Source organism: Lagopus leucura, unplaced genomic scaffold (assembly GCF_019238085.1).
Source record: "Lagopus leucura isolate 7727_CA_CO unplaced genomic scaffold, USGS_WTPT01 Super-Scaffold_100050, whole genome shotgun sequence".
NCBI classification, from domain to species: domain Eukaryota; kingdom Metazoa; phylum Chordata; class Aves; order Galliformes; family Phasianidae; genus Lagopus; species Lagopus leucura.
In genome coordinates this window covers 93209-112096 of record NW_024962296.1, presented here as the reverse complement: position 1 = coordinate 112096, position 18888 = coordinate 93209, and the positions used below count along the sequence as shown (strand labels likewise).

Genomic DNA, 18888 nt, shown 5'->3' with positions numbered 1-18888 from the left:
AGGAACCAAGTTGTCCATGACTGCCTGCATGCACAGCACTGGTTCTGCAGAAGCCTCATCTGCTGTCTTTTCATCTCTGCACAGTTTGCTGGAAAAGATTGAGCAGGAGACGTGGCGAGAGACTGGAATCTCTTTTGTTACATCGGTAACTCGCCTCATGGAGCGCCTGCTGGACTACAGGTATCTGACAGCAGTGTAATGTGTCCTCAGTGAGTGTATAAGAAGTTTGTGAAGAGGTAATACCAAATTTGTCATGTACAGAGAGCATTTCCATTGTCTATCAAGGTGCACCCATCAGGGAAGCGTTATATAAGTATGTGTAACTCAGTGCTGCAAGGCTCCAAGTGAAAAGCAAAGAGCCCTGGCTCTTCTTCTTGGCAGATCATTCCAGGTGAACAGCAGAGGTGAAGAAAGTTGTTCATTCTCACAAGTGTATATGCATACACATATAGGTATTGATGTATGTAGTATCATACATTATATGTAAAATATTATATACACCATGTTACATATACATACACTCAGAGTTGTTTTTATGGAACAGTTGGCAATTAGAAACTCTTAGAACCGACCCACGTGTTTCTATCTGTATCCTGCTGACAAGTTCCAATATTTATTTGGTTCTTCTGCTGCTCATTGGAGGTGAAAACACATGACTGGGTGTGGATATTGGGCAATCACAAATCCTTCACTGCACTGTTTAGTTTGTTCTTTTTGTTCTCCTGACCAGTTTGATCAGATTTGCTCTTTCTTTTCCTGACAGCAGCTGCCATAAAACTAAGCAAGACCAGATATCTGAGACACGTTAAAAGAGAATGCAAGGAAGCTGACTTTCTTTTTGATGCAACTGTCAGTGCAGCTTTGTTACACAGACACTCATTTTCATGCTTAGTACAGGAACAGATAACAGTTTTTTAGTATAGTTTCAATAAGCAGCAGAATATTTCAGTCCCAGAGCAGAAATAGAGAACGGCATCAAAATTTGGAAATGCCCAGACCAAATGTGTAATAATTGTTGGGGCAGTTGTGCAAGTCCCATACAGAACTGTGAAGTGGAGAGCTGTGCGGATCAGTTTTGACACCTTGTGGATCCCAGCCACCAACTAGCTGACAGTATGGCTCTCAGAAAAGTTTGCCATGTCTTCTTTGAAAGTTTTGTCTCTTTTTTTTTTTTTTTTTTCCGAAAGGAAATCTTTCAGATGTGTGTTGTAACATTCCTCTACCTTTTTAGGGACTGTATGAAAGGCGATGAAACAGAGAACAAGAAAATCGGTTGCACTGTTAATCTTATGGTAAAGATGTTTCCTTTATTTCGTTGTGCAGTGAAATTGACGCTGGGGTGAGGAAAATTGGGTAGGAATGTGTCAGACAAGGCGCAGGATCCAAGGGCAGGCAGGATGTAATGACAGAGCTTAGGAGCACCTCCTGGGAGCTGTGGTCCAGCTCTGCATGGAGCTGAGTGCTGTAAGTCTCACCTCCCCCCAGCTGCATTCTGAGGGTCTTTGTGACAGAGGTCTCACAAACTCTCTGGCCTTTTCTTTCCATGTTTGACTGCCCTCACTTTGAAAATAATTCTAACATTGGTGAGTTAGATCTGCATGAGCACAAAAAGAATGAGTCCTTTCCTTTTATGTTAATCTTTTTTCAGTACCTTTATACATACAGAGGCATCTCTGATTGTTGTGGAGGAAGGAACTTTCTCAGTGAGAGTGACTGTTCTCTTTCTCTTACAGAATTTCTATAAATCAGAAATTAACAAGGAAGAGATGTACATCCGCTACATCCACAAGCTGTGTGACATGCACTTACAGGCTGAGAACTACACAGGTTAGTCAGGCACCAAACAGGGGCTGTTTGAAGTCCCACTGAAAGGTTTTGATTCTCGTAATCTTATTCTCTATTATCTGTTGAATTTATTAGGAAAAAAATGTTGTTATAATCAGTTATTTAGAAAGATGAGAAGCTGAGGTCCACCTCATTCTGTCCAGTTAGTTTGCACCCTGAATTTTGTATTAAAGTGTTGTGCAAGGAAGGTTGATTGAAAAATCACAGCAGTAGAATGTAAATCACGAGCCCACTGTTGTATTACCATTCCCCAAATTTCTTTGCGTATGTAGGGAGCACTTTAAAGGTCTGCTGACTCTAATTCTGTGTTGTCCAAGCTGTGTTTACAGCTGCAGGCCCCATCTCAGTGTTACACAGCTCAGTTCAGCTGTGTGTTGCACATCTGAGTATCTGTGGATTTGAATCAAGTAGCTAAGGAGAAAGAGACTCGACAGATTTGTTCCTAAAAGTCAGGTTTATCAGAAGGAGCCACGTGCTGCTATTTTAAGCCACTGAGCAATGTAATGTTAACCTAATGCTTCTGAATTCTTTTCTCAAGTTGTACATCAGAACTTCCAGTGTGTTTTAGAAGCAGCTTGTGATCTTTTAACCTATTCGAGATTTGTCATCATTGATTCAGTGTTCAATGGTTGCATTTCCAACAGAGGCTGCATTTACTTTGCTTTTGTACTGTGAGTTACTTCAGTGGGAGGACAGACCTCTGAGAGAGTTCCTGCATTACCCATCTCAGTCAGAGTGGCAACGTAAGGAAGGTCTGTGCCGTAAGATTATCCATTACTTCAACAAAGGGAAGGTATGCCAACTTCTTCTCTCTTCCAGCAGCTTCCTTCCCTTTTCCTGACTTAGAGCTTGCAAGGCTATCATTTCAGTTCAGTAGCCTGGAAGTAAATTTATACTAAAAGGTTTAGTAACTTGACAGATTGCTTCTTGGCTCTTTGGAGCAAAAAAAAAAAAAAACAACCAAAACCAGATGAGAAAAATGGATGTGGGTATTTCATTATGCATAACATTTGGAACTGGTTTAGGTAGGCCACCAGGAGCCTACCTAAAGCAAAGCTCAGATCACCTGACATGGCAGAGACTGGTGAACACCAGTTCCTGAATTTATATATTAAAAAAATACAGTGTGTGCAAAGTGCTGTGTTATGGCTGCCTTTGCTGTTTAGGACTTGCTGTGTTTCTGACCTCCTGAAGTAAACATCCTGTAGGTAGAAGTAACTGTAGGAGATCCTACAGTTAAAAAAGATAAAGCCTTTTCAGCATCACTGTGATTTTAAAGTTTCTTTCACTTAATGTGCAGCTTCATCCATTGCACAAGAAAAGAGTGAATGCATTTCAGTTCCTTATATTTGGTATGCTTTTCCTGCCAGGAGTAACTGTTCGAAGCACTGCAGGCAGGTGCTGCAGCCGCTTGTATCTGTGTTCTGTTTTGGAGGGGAGTATTAGAAGTGAAATCATCTGTGAGAATGTTGTCAGAGTTATATTTTTTCCAGGAAAGTAAACCATCCAGCATGTATTACTGGGAGATAACATCTGTATGTGCACCTCAGGGTTGCTTTTTCCTATGATGACAGCGAAAGTGGCATTAAATAGAAATGGGATTTCATTTATATGGGGTTGACATTCCATTTTGCTTCTGGCAGAGGCATCCTGTGCAGAACATGGCAGAGAAGTCAGATTGTGCTTGTGAGAGGGAGTGGCCAATTTCTGAGGGAGTGATTCATTACCAGAGATCTTTTTTGGCTCAGAAATTGATCTTCTCTAATAATACTGTATGTGATTTTCTGTTTAGTTTCAGAAAATTTCACAGCTTTATAAGACTGCACTTTAAAAAATTAAGTTATTAACTTATATAAATATGGCAGTACTGTGCCACCTGATTTAGCCAAGCGTAATAAAGAGGCTATGTAGAAATTGAGCCTGTGTTTTTGACAAACAGGCCATCCATACAAGCGTTAAAGGTGAGTACAAACTTGATGGATCTAATTTTGCTATAAATCTCCTAACAGATTGGAGTGTTAATTAACCTCTTGGGGATTTTTTCCTGCTGGGCATTTCTGGAGTTACTTGGCTGTGCTTTAATCCTCCTTCATTTTAAATGGTAGCTGAATGACTAACTAATCCACATAAGCAGTGTGTATGTCATTTGGGCTCTGAAAAATAGAGAGAAGCCAGATCTGCTGCTGCTGTGTAACAGGGACCAGCTCAGGAGGCAGAAGTTCGTTTGCTTAGCTTGTGCCTGGCAGATTGTATTCTGCACTCCCTGGGTCCTGAAGAATGGAATGTGTTGCTCTTTGTCATACTGTTGCATATCTAGATAGTTTCTGATTCTGCTTCTGGTATCTTTCATTAAGTAAGAGGGTCAGAGCAGCATTGCAGAAGGTGTAAAAATTCTATGCTTGTTCATGGGAAGATCTCACAGCAGTGAGGGAGAAAAGCAGGGGGCACAAGGCATGCACAACAGAAGGGCGTGCAGGCTGAGCACATCAAGCACATGGTCAGGGCAGCTGGGCAGCTCTCATTCTCAGTATTGCTGGAAGCAGCCCTGTCAGGGCTCCAGGGCTCCAATAAGATGCTCCAGGACCCTTCTTCCCTTCACTCTGCGTGCTCCTTCCTGCTGCCTTCTCGCTGTGTTTCTCATCGGTTTGTGACCATGTGGAGGTGCATAACTTTAAATGTAGGGTTTTTTCTAATTCACAGATGTGAGCAGTCATTTTGTCCGTTAAGACTCAAGGTTTTCTAGTTGAAGGAAATTGAATGGGACAATTTGAACCTAACAGATCCTTTTTCTGGACAGCAGCAGCTTGAGAACTTCACAACTCTCTTCTACCCAGTTCAGAGCTAGTTTTTCTTGATAAGAATTGTGACCAGATCCCTTGCCAACACCACGGTGTGCATTCTCCTCAGTTTCAGACAGATGCTGTGAGAGACCCAATGCTGCACTTTCAAAGCATTTTTAGATCATGTGCTCTATCCCAAGCATTTGAACTAATTTATCTCGTGCACACTAATTTGAATCACACTTCCAAAAGAAATCTGCACATTGGGAAGTGAGTAAATAAAGGCTCCCATTCATAAATGGTGATTGTCTCTGTCTGTGCCTCCTGTGTGCAGTCAGCATCACAAATGAGAGTTGCTGGTGTCATAGGAGACAGCTGCAATAAATCTCTCATGAGCCTGCTTCAGAGTGAAGAATGTAATACAGAACATACCACCAGATCAGACAGCAAAAGAGAAAGCACTAATGAATGAAAGTAACAGTGGAGACCTTAGGAGATTATTTGAGAGGGGAAGGATGATGATGCTGTAGAGGAAAGTGGCATTTGTGCAGCACATGGAACTGCTGCATATTCCATTTCTGCACTGTGAAGGCAGTAGTCATTAACATCACCATTTTTAAAAAGGGGAATCCCAGTGAGTCAGATGTCCATTTGTTCTGCTTTACTGTTAAATATCTCTGACTCTCTTTCTAACAAGTTATCTGTATGTTGGGTTTCTTCCACTTACGCGCTGCATCATTATCAACAGAATATTCAGCTGGCATGTTAGAATTTCTCTGCATTGAAATCTGTTTGAAAGGAAGAGAGAAAGCCTGAGCTGGGATGACAGGAATAGTATGAGAGTACATGTGAAAGAGCTGGAGCTTCCTGAAAGGAAGCCAGTCAGCTTTCTGCTTCTATCCAGATGACAGATTAGAGAATTATGTAGGCTTTAGCAGCAGCATACCATTTGGGAGTTGGGAGTGAAACTGCTACTATGCAGTGTATCAAAAGCCATCTTTTCCTGGCCAGGTGACATAGGAGAGATTTGTCTTTTCTATTCTTTTGGGTAAATTTGGATCACCTGAAGACTTAAAGTCTATGTGCTGATACTGTAACTATTCTGAAACCCATTGGCATGCAGAGTGCTTGGGTAGTTGTGTTTGCATATAATGCACTTAGCTGGATAATGCTGCTGGTCACAATTTGGAGTATCTGTTTGTATGCCATGGACTGACAGCCACAGTGAAAATGCTGTTAATTTGAGATCACACAACCCCAAGTTAATTCTAAGCAGTCAGTGAGCTGCTCTTTCAGGTTGTTTCCTTGTTCCAAAGTTTCCTTGTTTCTAAGTGAAAGATACTCTGAAGGAATCTTTTACTTAGCAAGTTCTTATGTAAGCTTTTGTGATCCACAGAGGATAAAGAGTTGGGAACTTTGTTCTCCTTTTTGCTTTTTCCATTTATCCTTTCTTTTGAGATTGGAGTTCTTAGACTCACTGTTTTTGCTCTTCAGAGGACAACAAACCCATCTCTGCTATTAGGACAGGCTCTGTGTGTGTGTGCATAAAGGGAAGCGCTGCAAGGCACCCGTTGCACTTAATCAAATGGTGCAGAGATTCTCTTTTTGAAGTGAAGAAAGGGTACAGAGCACTATTATTTTACATCATTACTGTTAATTACCATTAACAATAATTTACAGTATTACTCTTTGTAAAACTGATGTTAATAATCTCACAGGTTAAGTTTGTTTTCTCTGCAACACAGTTGTAGTTAAAAAGAAAAGAGGCAAGTTAACCCAGTAATGCATAAAAATAATCTAATAAAGGTTCAGCTGAGACCAGGGGCTTCCAGGTCCTTTACATAAATGTGGTAAGAAACAGCCCCCAAGGCATTTCCAGTCTGTGCAGGAAGAGGAGATTTCAGTTGAAGGGCATAAAATGAGCTCTCTGAAAAGCTAACAGGTGACAAGGGAGTTCCTCTCCCTGTATGTGTTTGCATGCCCAAACTCAGCCTCTTTCTTCCTTACTACTGATGGCAGTGGCTGTGGCGTGCCAGAAAAGACTCACTGTATGCAGAATGTAAGATAAGTGAGTTTTACTTTCAGTTCTGGATACAAATACTCAGTGCAACAATGCGTGTCAGTTCTGAGCATGCTGTATCTCTGTGTTTGTTTCCCATTGCTTGAGGGTTTCATGTTCTCAGTAGGAAGGAGCAGCCTCAGGAGGGAACCCCAGTACAAGAAAGACAGGAAGCTGCTGGAGAAGGTCCAGAGGAGGGGCAACAAAGATGCTCAGAGGGCTGCAGCACCTTCCCTACAAAGACAGGCTGAGGGAGCTGGGCTTGGTCAGCCTGGAGAAGAGAAGGCTGTGGGGTGACCTCATTGCAGCCTTCAGTACCTAAAGGCAGCCTACAAACAGGAGGGGAATCAACTCTTGGAAAGGGGAGATAACTGCAGGACAAGGGGAAATGGTTTGAAGTTGAAGGAGGGAAGATTTAGGTTGAATGGCAGGGGGAAGTTCTTCACAGAGAATAGTGAGGTGCTGGAACAGCTGCCCAGAGAGGCTGTGGATGCCCCCATCCGTCCCTAGAGGTGTTCAAGGCTGGATGGGGCCCTGGGCAGCCTGGGCTGCTATGAAATGGGGAGGTTGGCAGCCATGCCTGTGGCAGGGGGATGGAGCTTCATGATCCTTGAGGTCCCTTCCAACCAAAGCCATTCTGTGATTCTATGAGGGGCCTCAGCTGTGAGGAGTCTGTACTTCAGGGAGTGAAGAAAACCGAGATGTTAGGTGGGAGGGGAATTTAACAGTAAGAAAACGTTAGCTGTATTTCTCCAGAGAAGTTCCCAGTCTGCTGAGTGAACTTTTAGCAAGAGCATGCGTGTAATTTTAGTGGGATATGTGCCTTCATTACCATCTCAAAGAGAATCAATCTGATGTTCATGGAAACTGTTTCATCACATTGCATTTTTGTACTTAAACCCTGGCATTTCATACCTAATGAATTGCCTAAAATGAGTTCCTGTATTCCTCTCAGCTGGCTGTTAGTTGATTCCAAGACACTGGTCGCTGTGAGTGTGATTTGCTTTGGTTTTGCAGAGCTGGGAGTTTGGAATCCCGCTGTGCAGAGAGCTGGCCATGCAGTACGAAAGTCTCTACGACTACCAGAGCCTCAGCTGGATTCGGGTATGTGGCAGCAGTTCCTCTCCTAGCACACTCTCATCCAGTAGGGAATTCTGCCAACTTCTCAGAAAACCTTCAGTTTAAGAAACAAACCAACCAACCAACCAACCCAGCACCACAAATAACTCCCTTGCCATGGGTTCTTTTCAGTGGTGTTGTGGGCCCACTGGGGTAATTCTTAGGTCTGTCAGCAGTGAACATGGACAACAGATGAGGAAATCTTGACTTGCTGCTGCAATTGCCTGTTTTACATATATTTTTTGCAAAAAACATCCTTTTTTTCTTCCTTTTCTTTTTAATGTATTGATATTTCATTTTAACTCCAAAAATATCCAGGACCCATCTGCCTCAGCTGACTTAAGAGGAGGGAAAGGGAAAAACAGAATGGAAAAGGCAAACATTTATGGCATTCTTGTGAGTTTTCAAAGATGTGATGCCCTGGTAAAACCAAGTTGGGAGAGATTTGTGGCACTGTTGCTGTAATCAGAAAAGTTTTGCTGTGTATAACCTTTATGAATTTGCAAAGACATCTAAAATAGGACAGCTTGAGCATTTCTTCTGGTGTGCAGGAAACACTGACACATCAGTAAATTAGCTGTTTGTTTTGCCTCTTTTTTAATTGGCTTTAATCAGTGGGCTAGTATGATTGTTTCAGCTCAGCAATGGAACCTGTTCAACTCATCATTTTGTTCACAGGTACATGATCTATTTTCTGTTCAGAATCCCTAAATCTGTGTTGACCTGAACTGGATTGAATTTCTCCCCATTGCACAAAGTTTTCCTTATTCTGTCCATCTCACTTAACACGTTCCCACAGTGACTTCAGGTCTTTCTCCATATTACAAAAGAGGTAATGTGTGTGAAGCCAAGAAGAAAGCCTTGGCACAGTGTTCTGAGTCAAAGCTGCTGTGAGGATTCCCTGCAGTGGAAGCAATGACATCAAACTGGTGCTTCTCTTTAGAAAGCTATCTTTTTGGATATAATGAAATCCTTGTGAGCGTTTCAGAGACTCGATTTGGCAAGAGGGTTTGAAATCCCACTCCTGATGCAGTGCCAGCACAGTGCCATAGAAATAATAATTGGGGCTGAATAAAAGTCCTCCTTCCAAACTCCTTTTTTCTTCCGTGTTAAACTTACCGGTGTACGGAGCTGGAGTAGATTTAATTATGCTTTGCCCTTTTTCACTCTCCTCAACTCAGTTAAGGCAAACCCAATTGAATTGGTACAATTTTTCAGACAGCAGTATAGATTCTGAGCTGTGGGGAGTGGGGTGTTAAAGCACAGGCCTGAGTCTCAGCTTGGCCCTTAGTTCTGCAGTGCACAGAAGATTACGTGCAAGACTTGTTTTATTTAAAATGAAATGCAACAGAAAAAAGACATACATCATCTCCCAAAATGTAGAATGAGCTGGGTGATTTTATGGTCTGCTCCACCACATGGACCATTTAATTAATAATCTTAATTGTTAAAACAATATCACTATTCTCATTAAAAGAAAAAGTGTGTACGCACAAGAGCAGCGTTTTGTTGTAATGCACCTTGAGAGTCTCATGTTTTAAGTGCAGTTTTAAGAGTCTGATAGCAGCTGTCATTTTCCTCCGCAGAAAATGGAAGCCACCTATTATGATAATATCATGGAACAGCAGCGCCTGGAACCGGAATTCTTCAGAGTTGGTTTTTATGGTCGAAAATTCCCATTCTTCCTGCGGGTAAGCCAGAGCTATACAAAATGTGACAGCAGGACTGGGCTCCGAGTAGCTGTCACAGCTCTGAATTTTGGTTGTGGAGATACGACATCTGCTGTTCATTTTATATTTTACACTTGCGTAAGCAGAAGCAGCTTTCTGATAGGTCTGAAGGGTATCGTTGGTTGGGAATATTCTTAGGAACACGGATCAGAAATTTGACGGACGCCTATGTGTATTTCTGGCAATCTCACGTCAGCAAAATTTACCTCTGTAATTAAGCAAAATTCTTTATTGCAGTGATGATGGGTCATTATTTCAACTAACTTTCATTATCTCAAATTATCACACTTTTAAAAACATCTCACATGACAGAATGATTCTAGTAAGAGACTGATGACACTCTTCTGCTCTCTACAGCAAAAGTTCTCCTGTATTAAGTAGAAAGCCCATCAGCTTCTCTGTGCACGTCCTCACTTTGAGCTTACTGTCTGCTGCTGTGCGCAGGGTCAGCAGGCTCTGAGATCCACTGAAAAAGTGAAAATGTTTTATCTTCCTAATGAGGCATTTGTTCATACGGCTTCTTGTTTCTGGTTCAGAGTAAGGAGGGAATATAATCTGACACCTGGAAAAGCTGCCTGAAAATTGATCATAGAATCATAGAATCACAAGGTTGGAAACGACCTATAAGATCATCTAGTCCAACCATTGATGGCAGATGCCATCTGGTCTGACAGGCCAAGCTAACCTGCAGCATGCTTTCAGGGGCTGGAGCAGCATGTTTTTTTGTTTTCTTTAAAGATAGAGTTTGACAAGAGATGGCACCACTCTTGAGTAATACAGTAATAAGTTACAAAAAGCAAAGCAAAACTGTTTGCCATTTTTGTTTCATAAGGTACACATTCTGAAAATTGCCTTCTTAAACTTCCCTCTGCTTTGTTATAGCTGAGATTAAAATATTGGTGTTTAATTACGTTACTTTAGTGGAGGCATGCTGTAAATAATCAAGGTGGGATATCAATGGACAATGGGTGGCATTATTATACTCAAAGGTGAAGCAAGAGCCTCAATCAGCATTTTAGATCAGCACGCGAAAGAATGCAGAGTGTTGCAGTGTGAAGATCCCCTTTTCCGAAGAGCTCCCAAGAAAACATGATTTCTTTTTTAGTAACAACAGATGTTGCAGAAAATAAACGACAAGCAAGTCATGATGGCACATAAGTGTTCCTGTGTTAGAAGTACTGTCAGTGAATCCTTGTGCATCCTCGTTCTGTCGTGGACCCTGCCTGGCCTTACACTGCACCATTGTGAAGTGCTGTATGGAAACTTGGCTGGAGATGTTAACAGCAAACATTAGCATATACAGTTATAATCCTTGTTAGTTCTGCAATTGCAGTTAGTAGCAGTGCTTCTGATAGCAGATTACTAACATAGCAGTCTCGTTAGAATGCACCCTCCTCCTTCCTCTCCCTGATGATCCATGCAGTGCTCACATTGCGAAGCACAGTCTAAGCCCATTAGCAGTTGCATCTGCATGGATCACACTATAAAGAGATCCACAGCATCTATTCTGGAGAAGAAGAAGATTTATGTGGATTTAAAATTTTCAAATGGATACAAGAGCGATTTAAAGTGATGAAATAACTTCATGTACTTTTTAATTTTTCTACTGTTGTATAGTTTAAGACAGAAAATAGCTACTTCCTTCCACATCTGCAGTTTTGTAGACCCTTTGTCTAGAAAAATCGCTTATGTCACTGTGGAACCTGCATCTCTTTCTATCCTCCCTACACAAATATATTAGAACGCTCATGTCTTTTCCTACCAAAAGTTCAAGTAAGGACTAACAAGCTGTGTGCTGAGATCTTGTATTGCCTTCTATGTGAAGAGTCTATTAAATCTGGCCTGATGTGTTTTCAGGACATTATTGTTAGAACTTTATTTATAGCCTTTACCGTTTCCTTAGTTGCTGCAATCAAAAATTAAAACAGAATGCAGTAAGTGCCATGAAGAGATTCACCTTCAGATATCAATAATAGCTGCAAAGCTGGGCCATTACGGACTGAACTGTGTTTTCATCACAGCTTCCACCATGAGATCTCATCTCTAGAGATGAAGCACAAGCCCAAAGGCTAAACTTCTTGGCTAAACTTTATGAACAGGTTTTGCCAGTTTCTCTTTCATTCTGCTAATAGCAAGAAATCACAGCATATGCTGCAGCTGTTTGACTGCAAGAAATAGAATGGGGGCAACTTTCTTGCTTGATGGAATTTTTTTTGTTGTTGTTTTATTAAGAAGGAGAAAAATCTCCCTGTATAGCATACACAATAGCTATTGTGATGAGTCAGAACGCCCAGGATTAGAGATTTGCCTGCTGTGATAAGTCTCACGTCAGGCAATGCTATCACCAGTCGAAGTTGTATTATGTGGTAATATAGTTAAGGCACTTTATGACACTCAGCACTATAGAGACGCTGTCACCTGCTGGTCAGAGTTCAAGATGGTTCAAAAGCATCCAAGAACTCTAAGCAAGTGATTTAATGCCTCAGGAGGTATATTTTAAGTGCAAACTTTACATCACTGGCAGAGAGGAAATGTTGTCCATCAAGAGGAAAGTGCTTTTAGAGTTGAAGTGGAATGTGCTAAGTGGCCATTCTTGGGGAGGCTCTCCTTGTTATTCCACTGTAGACAGCAGTGTTCCAGCAACGTGATCAGAGCTGATTGTATGGGTGTGACAGTGCAATAGTGACTAAACAATGATGTTTGCGAGGTTTGTTATCACGCCTTTCTGAAGATAGCTGGTAAATTGTTAAATATGTCTTTCTCCCTGTTCTGTGAAATCCTCAGACTTTTGCCCAGCTCATGGAAATTGCATTTGATGGCAGTTTTTGCAGCGCAGAACAAGGTTTGTGACCCAGTCTTAAGTTTTGCTTGATGCATTTCGTTACAGTCTGATTAAATAGTACTCCCTGTTCGGTTATCCGAAAAGCAAATAAGACAAAACTATAGGACTTGTAGGATGCTTGCTTGTAGGGAGCAAAGGTATCTTTTGTTGAGGGAGCAGTAGAATGGTCTCCTTATTCATCAATTAATGAAATGAAAAAGAAAGAAATAGAATATATCATCCATGTTATCTGCACATTTTATTGTGACGTCAGATTGTTGACTTTGTCACTTCTGAAGCAGTAAAATTTAAAGTGAGGTAACAGTCAACTGCATTTAACCTGACTTTAACGGAGATTCATTTATGCTTGTCCTTGCAGAACAAAGAATATGTGTGTCGGGGCCACGACTATGAGAGGCTGGAAGCCTTTCAGCAGAGGATGCTGAGCGAGTTCCCACAAGCCATTGCAATGCAGCATCCGAACCACCCAGACGACTCTATATTACAGTGCGATGCCCAGTGTATCCTTCAGTGAGATCTTTGGTACTGATTGTCTTGCATATCTCAGACATCGACTGATTCTTTGTATTGTTGGAGTGAATTGTTGCCTTTTATTCTGCAGGGAGTATTGCAGGCCATGCTCGAGAGATTGGCGAGAGATTGATCACATCCAGCCTTTCACCTTTACCAGCAGCATTGGCATAAGGGATGTTTTACTTCACTAAATGTACATTCCAATACCTTCTCTTGGAGAATGTGTTGTTGGGAACAGATATAAAAGTATTCTTTTCCACTGTCTTTTTAACTGCAGCTTTTTTTTTCTTGTAGTCTCCTTTTCTTTTAAGTTGTGGAACTCCCTTATAACTATGGCTCTAAATTTCTTTCTTCTCGTTGTTAATGAGTACTGCAGTTTAATGGACCCAATACAACGCTTTGTGCATTCAAGGATGGAACTATCCTAAGGATGGAACTATGGAACTATGACTGATGAGGCTGCAGAGACCCGGGGAGATTTTAGTTATGAAAACACTGCCATTTGGCTTGTGCCACACCAGTGAGGGCACTGCACAGGACTGCAGGACTTTAACCTTAAGAATACTGTCATTAAGTGTTTGATGTTTCCCACTCATTTTCCATATGATATGCTTTTCACTCTCCAATGTTATGTATCACTGATAGTTTTACAGACAGAAAGGGTTGTTTATATATTTACTTTCATTAGTTTCTTTGCACTTGTTGCACAAGAGACCTTGTCTGTAACAGTAAGACTACAGCAGTTAAACTGCCCTGATGAACATAGGACAATGTCTGCCTGCAGACAAAGGATGAAATTTACCAAAAGTAAATATTAAAAATTTAGGTTTCTGTATACCTGGAGACACAAAGATTTATTGAAGTGCCTGCAGAAGTGAAGCACCTAGCTTGAGTGAGAACTAATAGGGTCTGGCTCGTTTGGCTGATCTAGATAGAATGTAGTAAGACATCTGAAAATATGTGCATCCTCAGGTGTCTTGCTTTGTTTGATTTGGCTTTAAGGTACTACAGCTTTGTAGGCACCCTGAGGATTTCTGGTGTTGTGTCCTCTTGTTTCGTGTGCAAAAGAAGGGTGTTGGTAAACAAAGAGAAGCATATGCTGTTTCTTTCTGCAGCAGAGGCAGCTTTCTTGTTCAGTGTCCCATGGCTTTCTTTGACAAGGCAATGTGCAGATTTACAGATCTATGCCGTGACTCCCATCCCCGACAGCATCGATGTGCTGCAGATGGACCGCGTCCCTGACCGCATAAAGAGCTTCTACCGAGTCAATAACATCCGGAAGTTCCGCTATGACAGGCCTTTCCACAAGGGCCCCAAGGACAAGGACAACGAGTTTAAGGTACAGGCAGGCAGAAAACTGCGTTAAGTGTTAATAAGGCAAATACTGTCTTGTTAGCTTATGCTAATGTAGCCTTTCAAGTAATCCTGATTTGGTGGCCAGACATCAGTAACAAGTGGCTGTTGAATCTGGTGGCTTCACATCTGAGCATTTTGCAGTTTAAAGGTAAGTCACTGGAGTGCCAGGAGAAATGCATTTCAAAGTAAGATGTTTTTTTGATTGGCTGGATTTCTTGTTTTATGATCGTAGATGTTCACAATGTCTTCTTGGTTCCCATGACAGAACTAGTATCCAAACTCAACCTCTGAGAGTTGACTGAAATGCTGAGTGTGTTGCTTTAGAACATATTGAATTATTTTCTGGCATTTAAGTGATTATCAGCATGGCATACTGCTGTATGTTACTGTTATGTGTATGTTATGAGGTTATGTTATGCTGTATGTTATGAGGTTGATATATTCTTCTTTTACATTTGCCCTCCCTTGTAGCTAAGAGTATAGATGATGTGATTGTGATTCATTCTGTGTCTCACATCCCTCAATTTCTTTCTGCAGAGCTTGTGGATTGAACGCACCACTCTGACCTTGACTCACAGCTTACCTGGGATCTCCCGTTGGTTTGAAGTGGAAAGAAGAGAACTGGTAACATTCATAATTCTGTCACTGAGGTCTGAAACAATGACTTACTAAGGGTGCAGGGCAGATGACTGAAAACTCCTTTGGCTGAAATTTTACCATTTAAAATGATACAGTTTAGCAGCAATTAAGTATGTACTTTCTATATCACCTAGTCTAAATAATTGCTGAATGTAACCAGGGGAATTATTCAGGTGAACGTGACAGTGTAAAGGAGAATGTGCCAAAAAGATTAAATAATTGCATTGTCACCATGTCTTCAACAACTCCATGACCTGAAATAGAATATTACTGACAATGAAATTTGTTAACTTAGCTGATTTTCTAGCAGTGAAAACTCAGTGAAAATCAGTGAACCATCTAAGAGTATTTCTTTACAAGGAACACAATGAATCACAATGAAGCATCCGTGGAATTAAAGTATGTTTAATTGCTTTTAAGGTTGAAGTAAGTCCTTTGGAAAATGCCATTCAGGTGGTTGAGAACAAAAACCAGGAATTGAGAACGCTGATAAGCCAGTACCAGCATAAACAAATGCATGGTAATATTAATCTTCTCAGCATGTGTCTGAATGGAGTGATTGATGCAGCTGTGAATGGGGGAATTGCGAGATACCAGGAGGTAAGTGAGGCTTCTGAATATAGGATCAATATTTTTCAATCTTATTTTCATTTTTGTTGCAAGGAGCCTGTCACAGAATATGATAAGAAATTATCATGCACTTTATCTGAATGTGAGGTTAAAACCCCATGCTTGATTATTCTGCAACAGTGCTTCAGGGTGTCAACAGGAGGCTCCAGAGATGGAGCTGGGATACTGCATTAAAGTAGGTGCAGTTGGCAGTAGAGTTCTTAAGAACGAAGCTTGGGTTACATGGAAAACCTGAGCTGGCAGGTACAGGAGTGAAGCAGCAGTACAAAAAAACCCCATTTCTTATGTTATAAATCCATTTTGCAGTGATATCAGAGTGTGATTGGGCCTGTAATCAGGAAAAGCTGCTAATTCCTGCTACCTAACCATTATCTTTGCTAGCCCAATTTCAGACTCACTGAGACCCTAAAATTATCTGATGTTATCTGCTACACTATCTGATACATTCTTTGGCAAGCTGTTAATTAAATTCCACATTATGAAGGGTAAGTCTAGAGTGAAATAGTAAGAAATGGCAGCAGTGGTCCAGGGGTCTGGGATATGTCTTTCCTATTGAGCCATACAGAGAATGCTCTTCACTCTTTTGCATTAGTTACCATCTTACTCTTTAATTCCATTAACCTGAGGAGATTTTGTGAAGGAAATGATATAAAATTCAAATAACTGAATAATATAGGGATTGGTGGTATTGCCCATCATTATTGCATAGAGAAAGCCCATCAGATTCATGCCTTATGCTATTCAGCGCTGGTTCCTTTAAAGTAGGAACAGAATGATCTAGGTTGCTAAAACCTTACTGTAGCTTTACCTGAACCCCAGAGTGCCAAAAGCAGTAAAATTGAGCTTCTGCTGTAGGCTTAAAATACTTAGTTTTCCTGAGATTTCTGAACTTTTTCTTCTTGTCTTTCGACACCAAGTCATTATAAATATCTTCCATTAAACAGAAGGCTTTTTTTTCTTTTTTTTTTTCCCTACAGGCCTTTTTTGATAAAGATTATATCACAAAGCACCCTGGAGATGCAGAGAAGATCACACAGCTTAAGGAGCTCATGCAGGAACAGGTACTACTCTTCTGTAGTTTCTGGATTAATCAGTGGTCTGAACATACCAGGTCCAGTTCATCCATTCACAAGCAAGGAATTTCAGTACAGGAGATTTAAAGTACATTTAAACAAAAAGGGGAGCAGGTAGTCAAGTGTTTCTGAACAAGCCGATCACCCTAGGCAATGTTAGGTGAAGCTCTGCTAACAGTGCTTAAATTTTGTTGTCACCATTTAGTATCCAATAGGTGTTGTGCCATGCTTCAAGCCTGCTGTTCATTTCTGGCATTTTGAGTTATGTCTTCCTAGTAAATTTCGACGGTAAAATCAGGACAGGACAGGCTCCATGTAAAACTGGCAGAGCCGCATGGGAAAACTTAATGTCTATTTATATTATCTACAGTTGAGATTTTCTTTAATATCTCCACAAAACATCTTAGTAGATAAAGCTTGCTGGATGCTTTGCTGGGAGTGAAATCAGACAATCACATCCTTGCTAATGGAAAGTTTGGCAAAATAAGCCCCAGTAAGCAATGCGGCCAAGTCTGAGCAGAGCTACTAGGCCTGCTTTGTCAACAGATCGCTTAACAGATTTCCCATCTGTAAGATAAAGATAATGTTTATCTCCCCTCCATCCTCAAGAAGATGTTTGAAGATTAATTAGCTATTGTTTGTACACAGTTTTGATCATGTGTGAAATCATATGCATATGCTATCATGACTGTCTTTCATCTGAGAGTTGATATAATCTCTTTCAGTGACTAATATTGTATGTTTGACCTTTGAAAATCTGACCTTTATAAATAAGTAATGAGCAGCAGAAAGAATGAACGTAGGTGGCAATGCTGCCATGCTCAGGTAGGTTATCAGAACATCCTTTTTCATTTTTATTTTTTTGGTCACAGTGAATTATGAGGACTCTGTGCTGCTAACTCTGGAGAGAGAATCAATCTTTTGTTTCTTTTTACAGTTGTCTTTAAGAAATGTAATCTACTGTGACATAAATGTACTTCTTTCACATTTGAAATACTTGCTGAAGTAATATGAGCTTGCCAGGTCTTCTAGACTTGATTGTCAGCAGTCCTCAGTTGAACAGTGGAATATTTTGCAGTACTCCCTTACACACTGACAGACTGAGGATAAGGCTTCTGTTCTCTCTCTTAGTCTTTATTTAGTTTTGTTGTGTTGTTTTCTTCTTAACAGGTGCATGTCTTAGGAGTGGGGCTGGCAGTCCATGAGAAATTTGTCCATCCAGAAATGCGTCCTCTGCATAAGAAACTGATAGACCAGTTCCAGATGATGAGATCTAGTTTGTACCACGTAAGCTGGTCTTCAGTTTTCCTATTCTGAATCATTCAGAATTCTGAGCATCTGTTGCAGTAGCTTTCACACAAGAACTGGGCAGATATGGCACTGACCAAATCTACTGGATTGCCAGATTATCACAAGAATTCTTGATTATATATATCTTTCTCTGATATAAAACAGAAAGAAAGATTAACAGACAGTATTTGATGTTCAGCTTTTAGAACTGTCATCATTTGGAGTAGCATGGCATGGATTAGGCCCTCCAGAAGTATTTTTTTTTTAATATATATATAGACAGTAACAGAAATTCTTGTTGCTTAATTCAGGCACCCAACTCTGATGATCTGTACACGCAATATTATAGGTCTGCATTTCCTATGTGAGTCAGGAGAACTGCCTCCAGAGGATAGTTCATAGTGTCTGTTAAATACCAGAAGTACACATGGCATCCCCTCGGACTTTGTACCTTCCACCCATTTGTGCTCTGCTGTACATCAGTGTTCTGTGACAGATATGTTTCAGACTTTTGTGGATATCTTGACACTATATTGTATGTTATCACAACCAAACTGAAGGACTTCTTTCTGTGAAACAGAAAAGAATTTTTTTAAATGTGTTAGCACTTTACTTCAAACTCAAGTACGTATTTTCTAAAAGCTTCTAACTTGAAGACATTTTCCCCATTCCTGGGAGTGAATGCAGGGATGGCCAGAAATTAGAGCATCAGAATTTTAAAATACAGCCTTTCTCTTTCAGAGCAGATGCGATCCATACAGGTCACAGTTGTCAGCCCAAATTCACTGCCTATCTTTAAGAGTTTCTAAAAGATCTCTGTTTTCAAATTCACCTATCCTTTCGGAAAAATGTAGATGTTTGCAGTTTGGTCAACAGCGTGCCCCTGTTTTTCTCCAGAATTCTTGAAATGGTGGCTGGGAAGTATTGCTGGAAGTAGATAATAAAACACTGAAGCTCTTCCTACTGTGGAAGCACAGGATAACTGCAGATGATTACAGAGAACATGGAAAGA

At 40.7% G+C, this 18888-nt stretch overlaps 1 protein-coding gene across 10 annotated transcripts in view; it reads left to right on the top strand.

The window, feature by feature from the left end:
• The window catches only part of DOCK3 (dedicator of cytokinesis 3), a 192402-nt gene that overhangs the window by 155277 nt on the left and 18237 nt on the right, over nucleotides 1-18888 (top strand). For all 10 annotated transcript variants that reach the window (XM_042885449.1, XM_042885453.1, XM_042885452.1 and 7 more), the window contains 12 exons: nucleotides 85-180; nucleotides 1232-1292; nucleotides 1734-1827; nucleotides 2490-2638; nucleotides 7702-7788; nucleotides 9390-9494; nucleotides 12734-12875; nucleotides 14061-14227; nucleotides 14782-14868; nucleotides 15304-15483; nucleotides 16491-16574; nucleotides 17757-17873. In XM_042885449.1, the coding sequence (XP_042741383.1) occupies nucleotides 85-180; nucleotides 1232-1292; nucleotides 1734-1827; nucleotides 2490-2638; nucleotides 7702-7788; nucleotides 9390-9494; nucleotides 12734-12875; nucleotides 14061-14227; nucleotides 14782-14868; nucleotides 15304-15483; nucleotides 16491-16574; nucleotides 17757-17873 (1369 nt within the window). The remainder of the gene's footprint in view (nucleotides 1-84; nucleotides 181-1231; nucleotides 1293-1733; nucleotides 1828-2489; nucleotides 2639-7701; nucleotides 7789-9389; nucleotides 9495-12733; nucleotides 12876-14060; nucleotides 14228-14781; nucleotides 14869-15303; nucleotides 15484-16490; nucleotides 16575-17756; nucleotides 17874-18888) is intronic.